At 51.5% G+C, this 9214-nt stretch overlaps 4 protein-coding genes across 4 annotated transcripts; 1 reads left to right on the plus strand and 3 right to left on the minus strand.

Annotated features, from left to right (window-relative positions):
* Positions 1 to 744: 744 nt before the first annotated feature.
* On the minus strand, positions 745 to 3010 carry BJX67DRAFT_384761 (FHA domain-containing serine/threonine-protein kinase; the record flags this gene model as incomplete). Its single annotated transcript, XM_071033720.1, has 6 exons — positions 745 to 1702; positions 1755 to 2048; positions 2100 to 2146; positions 2200 to 2457; positions 2508 to 2793; positions 2856 to 3010. The coding sequence occupies 6 exons, from the start codon at positions 3008 to 3010 to the stop codon at positions 745 to 747; spliced, it is 1998 nt and encodes a 665-aa protein (XP_070882425.1).
* Positions 3011 to 3378: 368 nt separating this feature from the next.
* BJX67DRAFT_384762 (putative C2H2 finger and ankyrin domain protein) lies at positions 3379 to 5358 on the minus strand (the record flags this gene model as incomplete). The annotated part of the gene is made up of 2 exons (XM_071033721.1): positions 3379 to 5237; positions 5310 to 5358. 2 exons carry the CDS (start codon positions 5356 to 5358, stop codon positions 3379 to 3381), a joined length of 1908 nt encoding a protein of 635 aa, XP_070882426.1.
* Positions 5359 to 5500: 142 nt separating this feature from the next.
* On the minus strand, positions 5501 to 6115 carry BJX67DRAFT_262189 (uncharacterized protein). Its single transcript, XM_071026364.1, has one exon. It carries the CDS (start codon positions 6010 to 6012, stop codon positions 5686 to 5688), a length of 327 nt encoding a protein of 108 aa, XP_070882427.1. The 5' UTR covers positions 6013 to 6115; the 3' UTR covers positions 5501 to 5685.
* Positions 6116 to 6205: 90 nt separating this feature from the next.
* Positions 6206 to 8470, plus strand: BJX67DRAFT_262183 (MFS general substrate transporter). The gene is made up of 3 exons (XM_071026363.1): positions 6206 to 6684; positions 6741 to 7785; positions 7835 to 8470. Exons 1-3 carry the CDS (start codon positions 6386 to 6388, stop codon positions 8111 to 8113), a joined length of 1623 nt encoding a protein of 540 aa, XP_070882428.1. The 5' UTR covers positions 6206 to 6385; the 3' UTR covers positions 8114 to 8470.
* The last annotated feature ends 744 nt before the right edge of the window (positions 8471 to 9214 follow it).

Below are 9214 nucleotides of genomic sequence, written 5' to 3' on the forward strand. Positions count from 1 at the left end.
TCAGGCACGGATATAAGCACTGCCCAATTGCAACCGTTGGTGAGCAGTTCCCCAATCTGCAGAATGTATCTCCCCCACCTCCAGTTCCAGCTCTATCGTCGTATTCTGTACACCATGTGCACAGGACAGTAGTATATCCGAGCACTTATCCAAGACTCTCCTCCGTTACTCCATCAAGCAAGGGATACCGCCCTCATCCTCCGAGTATGCAGCCCAACCACAAGACGTGCATTGACAGATGCACTCCATCGGAACTTTATCCCCTCCTTGTTCTCCGATTCCCACTGCCGATCTTGTCCTCTCCGAGACCAGTTTGTGCAGTATTTGCCCAGGGATTATTGAGCAGCTGGCTGCCCATCCTCGCTGACCTATCCCTCCCGCTCTCCCTTGTGTCCTTTTGCCCTATTCTCGCTCCTGTTCTTCAAGCTCTGGACGACTCTGTCGTATCTAATTAGGTAGATCAAAGGCCGGATTGCAACGCCCGACTCGAAGAGTGATTGCGAGGTTTTAGGTCTGCTCTTACTTGCTGCTATAACAAGAATTCCTGCTATCTAAGTCCCCGAATTACTCTCGAGCAAGCCCCGTCCATAAGGTAGCCGCCGCCTGTCCTTAGTCATTCTTAACGCCATTCAAGCCTAACCGGCATTCATTCTCCATTAACCACGCGCAGCTTCCACGAAGAACCAACAACACCTCCATCTCCCCCGCGGAACCTGATCATATGTAAACAAGACGAATACACCGTCATTCAAGACAAGCCCCATAGGCTACTTGCTGCCTCTTTCCCGTCACAGGATTGCGAACCACCTCGTAGACCTCGCCATCTATTTCGCCGTCGCTGTTATGAGGCCGCTTACTTGGTATCACATCGTTTCCCGGCCCCAAAAGACACACTCCGTCAAGCTCCATCAGTTCAGGATCCGAAGTACTTGGCGGGGTTGTCACAGGCTGGTAACAGGGATACGCGTGCTGCGTCTTGTATTCGGTGGTGGCTGGGGACTGGCTGCTTTTGATACCGCATGCTGTTTCCCGGGGATATATCGTTGACGACGGTGGACAAGTGCTATCCTCGCTGCCTTGCGACGGCTGTGAAGTCCCGGTTCCGGTTCCGACGGCACCATGCAGCGGGAGGAGTGGATCGGAGAGGGAGCTGGAGGGGAGTCGAGGGATCTCTTCCTCGTCTGTATCGTTAGCCACTGGAATGGAACTTAATGATAGCTGCGACGGTGTCTCGGTTTTAATGGGTGGTTCATTCTCCGATCCGATTACCACGTCGGGCGAATCTTGGCTTGGCTGACTGCCATAGGGCCCGTCGTATAGATCAAGAGCCACAATTCGCGGCGAGCTAGCCGGGCGAGGTGTCCAATCCCGGATCGATCGCTTGTAAAGAGCCTCGAAATCGGTTTTGTGCGAGGGATTGGTGAACCAGGGATGTCCCAGCGCTTGCTTAACATCCATGCGCTGGGAAGCATCGTGCTGTAGAAGCCGGAAGACAAAGTTCTGTGCGCGTTCACCCACGTTGTGGCTGGCCAGTTTTGCTTTCAAGTTCGTGATTCCAAGTAGACGTTCGTCTTCGGTGAGAGACCCCCAGCGCATATCATCAAAGGGAGACTCCCCAGTTAGAAGCACCGCCGTCAGAGCACCAAGGGACCACAAATCCGCCGCCTTGGTATAGCCTTCCTTGCTTCGCTTAACGACTTCCCTATACGACGGTTATCACGGTCATCCATTAACGTTCAAACTAGGATGCTTACGGAGCGCTGAATTCGAAAGTCCCAACCATAGTTGACATCCGCTGGGACCCTGATTCGACCAATGTGGCGCATCCGAAGTCAGTGAGCACAACCCGACATCCGTCGGCCCGGGATGTCATGAGAATATTGTCGGGCTTCAGATCTCTATGCACGATGTTCTGGTCGTGCAAGAAATCCAGAGCAATCACAATTTGGCGCACAATGACCGCCGCTTCAATGTCAGGCAGCTTCCCTCTCTTGTATTGTATGTATGAGAACAAGTCACCCGCCGTGATAAGGTCCTGGAACATATAACTGCGGTAATTAGGACAAGTTTTGATGCCTTCAGGATCTTCCCAAACTCACATAGTACTTTCACTCCTAATCACCTTTTCCAGGCCAATTATATTCGGCTATACAGGTAGTTAACTCGGAATAGCATAGAGCAAGTTATTATGCCACTCACATGCTGCAATCTTTGAAGAATGGTAGCTTCGCGGAGATACAGCTCGAGTTTATCTCGGAACTGCATCCCAAGAAGCTCATCGCGCATTCCCCCCGGCTGCGCTTCCTCCCGCTTAGCCAGCTTCTTCTTAACCGCCAGAAGGTCAACGATCTTGCAAGCAAACTGCTGCCCGGTGCTCTTCTTGAACGCCATATAGACCTGTCCATAAGCGCCAGAGCCCAATTTGCGCCGCGTAACGATGTAGTCATTGGCGAATGCCTGCAAAGACAGTAAGAAACCCAGTAACACCAGCTAGCCGAACAACTTACTTTCATCTCGGCGGACTGCTTCTCGGTAAAGCATCGCGCCTGCGAGAGATCCTCAGAATAGTACTTCAAGTAGACGTTATCCGAAAGCTGAAGGATATCCCCATCACTAAGAAGATAGCTACTTCTTCCATTTCCCATCCGGTATCCATTCCACATGGTCCCGTTCATCGAGATATCCTGGGTGTAGACCAAGGGCGCAACTTCCTTGGGGTTATCCTGGTCGAAAATGACAGTGTAGATCCAGAGGTGTTTGTTTGAAATGAACGGATCATCAACAACGTATTGACTTTGTCAGGTTAGCTTATGTATGTCCCTTCATTTGTGAACCAGAATAGAGAGGTAGCACACCATCTTCTAGGATCCCGTCCGACATAGATCTCCTTGCGACTGTATATTGGCATCGAGTCTTCGGTCCGCCCTGTCTTTGGGTTCCATCTGTTTATTGTGCCAACTCGATTGCCCAAGCTAGCAACCTGAAGGTGGTGGGATGTGAGCCACATCATGGTGAATATGGCGGGAGTGGAATCAAAGGGGAGCTGGTTGATAGTTGAAAGAGGGATACGGCGGGGAAACCACCAAGAAATGAAAAGAAAGAAACAAATAAGCACTGTTGTGGTAGAGAATAACAATGAGTATTGGGGGGCTGGAGAATGAAAAGAAGTGAAGACTGCAGGTGAAGACTTGGGAACTGCCGGGCTCCCTCACCTATTACCACAACCGGTAACAGCACCAAAGTCACCTCAACTTGCCTTGGAGCAAATTCAGGATGTGATACGAAGCTTTATTTCGTCAAGTCTATCATCGTAAGCTAAGAACCCTCTTAGATATCATTACAACTCCAAAATATGAGATAGGCGCCGAGACATCCCCATTATCGATTCTGTTGCATTCGTCGAATCCGCTCCTCCGCGGCTCTGGCACGGCGCTCCCTCTCTAATCGCATCCTCATCTCGGGCGTCATCCCCCGCATCTCCTCTTCCCTCTTCTCCTGGGCAGTTTTCTCTACACTCCCCAAGGCACGGCCTCCTTTCTTCGACGCTTGCAAAGACGCCTGTTCTGACTCTTCTCTTCGCAAACGCTCGAGTTCGGCTTTGCGTCGATTCGATTCCTCTTCTTCGGCAATTTTCCGTTCTCTTTGTGATCGACTGTCCACTTCGGCTTTAGATAAAGCTGGTGGGACCTTGGCTGCTTCCCAGTTCCACTTAGACTCGCCAAGATCGTGACGAGCGACACGAAAAGCATCGCGGGTGGTACGGTCTCCTGCTAGCTCGAATGGGGTTCTCCCTTCTCCGTTGGTAGCAGTCGGGTCGGCGTCAGCTTTTGAAAGTAGGGCCAAAACAACAGCAGGCGAATCGAGGTTTGCGGCGAGATGAAGAAGCGTCGGGCATCGGAAATTTTGTTGGATATCGGGAGGGTGGAATGTGAAGGAGGAGGTTATCGAGTTCTTGGTTAGATAGGACAGTAAAGCCGGAACCTTTGAGCGGCGGATAAGGGCTTGTATCTGCATTGTGTGCATGATGGCAGCTTCCTCCTCCTTGGACAGTTTCGGCTTTTGCTGCGGGCGTGGCGTCGAAGGCTTTGACGGCGCCTCCTGTTCTTTTGCCTTCGCTGCAGCAAGGGCAGCTTCATCAATGTGGCTGATCTTTACACGAGTAAGTTCCTTGAAACACCTCATGAGTTCACTCTGGGTCGCCCGGCGGGTACTGAACGGGAATCCCCTCAACCTTGGGTCGTTCTGCTTTAGCACCTGCCCATCATGTTGACCGAATAAGATCCTGCGATTTGTGGTCCCTGCGGCGCGAACGAACAAAAACTGCGCTTCGTCAATCATCTTCCTCCAGTTTTGCAACAGCTCCCGAATTTCCTTTTCCAGCGCCGCTTCGTTGTATCGTCGCAAGCTCGAACCCGCCGAATGGGCCGCACCCTTCGACGCATCATTGGCAGATTGTGAACCACCCTGTTTTCGCCTAGTAGTATAACGGTGAAACGTTTTGTGTGCGACTACACGAGCCTGTCTCTCTTCGATGCCACCCTCCTTGCGATGCACCTCGGGCGCTAGTGACACAATCATTGCTGCGAAATGTCCACCACCGATCATGCACATGAAGATATGAGGGCTAGGAGATGACGGCTTTGCTTCGTTACCCTTCTGCGGATAGACTGGGGCGAGCTGTTTCTTCTTCAGAGACTCGGCAAGGTATCTAGACTCTTCCTGTTCGGCTGTCGTGAATAGAGCCCTGTAGACACCAAGCGAAGTATTGGGTGGTAGAATGGGATTTGAGAACCAAAGAAGAGGGTATTTTCCCGTACTTCGAGGTGTTAAGTTTCCTCCGTTTTCGACGGTTTGAGAGATTTTAGCCTGCCTTTTCAGCAAAGTCGTGAGCTGGTCACCCTCCTCTTCTTCCTCGGTATCCGACTCAGAACCCGATATCGATTCATCAAACTCCCCGACAGCCTTTGTGAATTGTGCTTCATCCAGAACGGGATTCCCTCTCAGCTGAGCCTTCACGTTGTACTTGTGATGATCCCCTCGCACATGTTCGCGCTGTTCTTGTACGCCCACAAAGTTCACCTTGCAAAGGGCACAGCTGGTGGAGGTTGCGATCGCATGCTCCTGCACTTCGTCCGGGCTATCGTTCTGAGTGGATTCTGCATTATCTTCAACAGGTACGGCGTGGTCTTCGCCTCTGAGGGTGATCGATGCGAGGAGTTCCTGTGGGAGATGATACACTTGGGTTGGGGTTAGCAAGCGCCCAAGACAACAGCCGCCGTAAAGCAGCGCATAGGAACGCGTAGACTCACCGTATAACGGCCGTTTCAGAAGCTCCTCCACTCGACTGTCAGTCGCCATTGCGACCAGTTGACGGCTTCAAATCTGGACAGGAAAAGCGGCGTCGAATGATGACGGAATTATGGATGGTGAAAGTCACCGCCTGGATCGCAAGTGGGGTCGACTTGTCTCGGCCTGGGGCTGCTTCTTCTTCAAGATCACAGCTTCTCTCGTTTGAACACAAACGCGGATCCTCGATTTATATTCGGAAGAGAATCAAGTTGTGGCTCGGCTGCAAATACTTGAGCAGTGCTTGTTGACTCAGTTGTATCATTCTGACTCATTCACCAGCCTTACGGGGCAGTGCTTGTCACTCGAACCACCGTTCCTGACGATGCGACGGGACGCTCAAAAAATGGTTTCGATGGCCTGCAAATCGGAAGAGGCTCTGGTAATTACTTCATAGCTCGAAGGTTCTCCTGATGAACTTTCCATCAAAGTCCATAGCAGCATCGTTTCTTGCCCTTCATTAGCCTGTTGATTCGGTGCATTCACCACGAGAGCTTCGTAGGTCGGAGCCGCTTGGAAGCCCCAGCCGGCGGAGCGAGATGGCCGAATTGACAGGCACCCGGACTGTGGTTGTGCACACCATAAACCGCATGTTGACGTACGTCTATGTAGTAGTCCTAACTTCTTTTGCCAAGCAGCTGCGAATTTGAAAGCCAACAATCTCATAATTCTAGATCATCGAAGAGCGTATACCAGTTCTCTTTGTCCAACAAAAGCAACGGTGGCCGACTTTAGAAAGGCGAAAGAGCACAGAGCTCCGTATTCAGCGATTGTGATGCCTCGAGAAGAGAAGATCCAAGCACAAGCCAAAAGCGAACGAGGTCTCCTTGGCGCGCCAGCGTTCCAGTCAATCCCTGCGTGAGGCCAAGGACATGTCATTTGAAGGGCGAGGCGTCACTTGGGATGGTTGCACAACGAGAATACGAGGACAATTCCGAGGTGGTCGCAAATACTTAGTAGCCGGAAGCAATCATCCCGTTCATCCAACAGTTTGGATTCTTTCGTTCTCCTTCAATCCTTCTGCTTCAACCACCACGCCATGTCGTCCTCAACAACGGTTACGACAATTGAGCCAGGGCTCAGCTCTATCGAGGGACAAATAACGCTCAAGGCGTTAGAACCGTCGCCAAATGATCCTAATAGCACTGCACAACCTGCAAAGGTTGAAACTAGCCCTCTTGAAGGACATGAGTCCGCGAAGTTTCGATTGGAGACGGCCATTATTCTCACCCTGATCAGTCTGATGTACATCATTGCCAACATCATCAGTGGTATACTCGCAGTCGGTCTGCCAAAAATCGCCGACTCTATCAATATCGACGAAAGCATTTTGCTCTGGTATGTCTTTCCCGAGCACTTCTCTACTTCGTCCAAGCACTGATCGTGTGCTCTAGGCCGGCGTCTGTATACTCTCTTTCTTGTGGGTGCACGTTACTGCTGGGTGGCAGTTTATCCGACCTCTTCGGCGCCTCTCGCATGTACCTACTCGGCAGCTTTCTCTGCATGTGCCTGATTCTCGCCTGTGGACTTGCGCGCGATGGGGTCCAGTTGATTGTCTTCCGAGCCTTGCAAGGAGTGTCAGCCTCGCTCTTTCTACCCGCATCTGTCAGCATCGTGACAAGGACATTCCCTTCAGGTCGCCTTCGGAACATTGCATTTGCAACTTTAGGAGGGGCACAGCCATTGGGATTCCTTTTGGGCCTCGTCATAGGGGGGATTCTCATTGATACCATCGGATGGCGCGTTGCGATGTACGTCATTACAGGCCTAAACGCGGTGGTGTTCGTGATTAGCTACTTCTCCCTACCCCTGACAGGGGAGTATCAATTTGGAGATCCCATTATGCACCGCATGCGATCCGAAGTCGATTGGGTTGGCGTGGCCGTCATCAGCGCGGCCTTCGGGATGCTCTCCTACGTTCTGTCCGCGATCTGCTCCAGTCCCAGTTCGGTCTCCATGCCGGAAAACATATCACTCCTGGCCATCTCTCTCGCCCTAGTGGTAGCCTTCGTATTATGGGAGCATTTCCAGGAGAAACGCGGTTGTCCTGCCCTCATCCCGAACTCCATTTGGAAGAACCCAACTTTCACATCAACCTGTCTCATGGGCTTTTTCGCCTGGGCCACAGCAGCCACTAATCAATATTTCCTTGCCCTTTTCTTTGAGGAAATACAGGGTCACTCTGCCCTGCAAACGAGCCTCCGATTCATCCCTCTGGTAGTTGGTGGAGTCCTCACCAACATCGCAACAGGAGCGATGGTCCGCCACGTCAGAGCTGACTTGCTCATCGGGATATCTGCCATCCTCAGCGCCGGGACACCTCTAATCATGGCGCTGATAGTCGCCAACCATTCCGAGCTGTCATACTGGACAGCAGCTTTTCCCGCTGCGGCCCTTTCGCCGATTTGGGCGGACGTCACGCTGACTATAGCAAACCTGGTACGCTTCTGTCCACTGATTGTATGCAAATGGCTGACGCTGATTGTAGGTCATCACCCGCCTTTTCCCTAGATCTCTGCACGGCCTTGCCGGCGGTGTCACGAACACCTGCGCGCAGCTTGGAATTAGCATAGGATTGAACCTGACGAGCCTTCTCGCCAATGTTATCACAACGAAATCCCGCGACAAGATGGCGGCGACAGCAGCTCTAGCGGAAGGTTACGAAGGTGCCTTTTGGGCGTCGTTCGCAGCAACGGCGGCGATGGTCCTTCTCACAGCGCTGGGGATGAGAAAGGTAGGGAAGGTTGGGCAAACGAAGGAGGATTAGTCAATCAAGGCTACAGAAAATCGATCCATACTTTTCGGAATAGCATGGTTTTGGCCCAGGTGTATTCGCTAGACTGCTGCGGGCGCTTTATATATAACTGGACTGGATCATTCTCCAATGCTCTGTGAGCATAAAACATTCTTGGTCTCACAGCAGGATGGCGACTAATTTCTGTCCTCTCCTCCAATAAGCGGAAATCATAATATTGCCGACAAGTTTACTCACAGATGTTGAGGGGTAGTGCAGGCATGAACATGAGGGGTGGTTGGTGATTACATCATCGTTCGATCAGCACAACAGTCTCTCTGGCGAGGTGTTGAGAACAACTCTGGACTGATGCACTTCAGGACGTATTCGGGACCTGGTTCAAGCTAGACCTCATAGCAGACGCTCATATTTCAGGGATCGACCTCGCGCTTGAGGAGGATCGATGCCAAGAATATTGGAGGATTTGCTCTCCTTGTCTCCGCAGCGGTGGGGGAAGGACAGACGCAGCTCCACCAAGGATTGGACTTCTGAGAGAAACTCCGTATGACCTGTGACCACAGAGAAACCTGTGCGCTTATCCTCTGAGCAGCAAAGACAGCAAGATGGCCCGTCGGATTGACAGGATAATGATCTGAGGGGTCCACGACAAAAGCGGAAAAGCCAGCTGAAGTGTGTGTAACGCCGACAAGTCCGAGGATTCTGCAGCTTACCAATCCGAAAACAGGTTACAGGTGAGGTGGCCTCGTTCGAAAAGTCGGGCGCCCCGAAACCAACCACGTGATGGGGCTAGTGGTGCACATGCGCAATACTACGACCCGTAAAAATTACAGAGCGTCTGGAATTTTCAGTGGCTATACAACCATTTAGAAAGCACTTAGGAACTGCTTCTTTTAATTAGTTATTTATATCTCGGAGCCTTGCCCGTCGTTCCATTAGCTCCAACTCTTTTTCCTCATTCTGAAGTTGCTTTTCTCGTACATCTTCCTCTTTCTCTTTTAGACGCAGTTCTAATTCACGAAGCTCTAATGCTTGTCGTTCCTTTTCAAACGTTGATATATTTTGTGAGGAAGTTCGGCGGAGACTGCGGGATGAATTGGATGAGGAACTGATTCC

This window comes from Aspergillus lucknowensis, assembly GCF_044049455.1.
Source record: "Aspergillus lucknowensis strain CBS 449.75 chromosome Unknown BJX67scaffold_52, whole genome shotgun sequence".
In the NCBI taxonomy this organism is placed as follows: Eukaryota; Fungi; Ascomycota; class Eurotiomycetes; order Eurotiales; family Aspergillaceae; genus Aspergillus; species Aspergillus lucknowensis.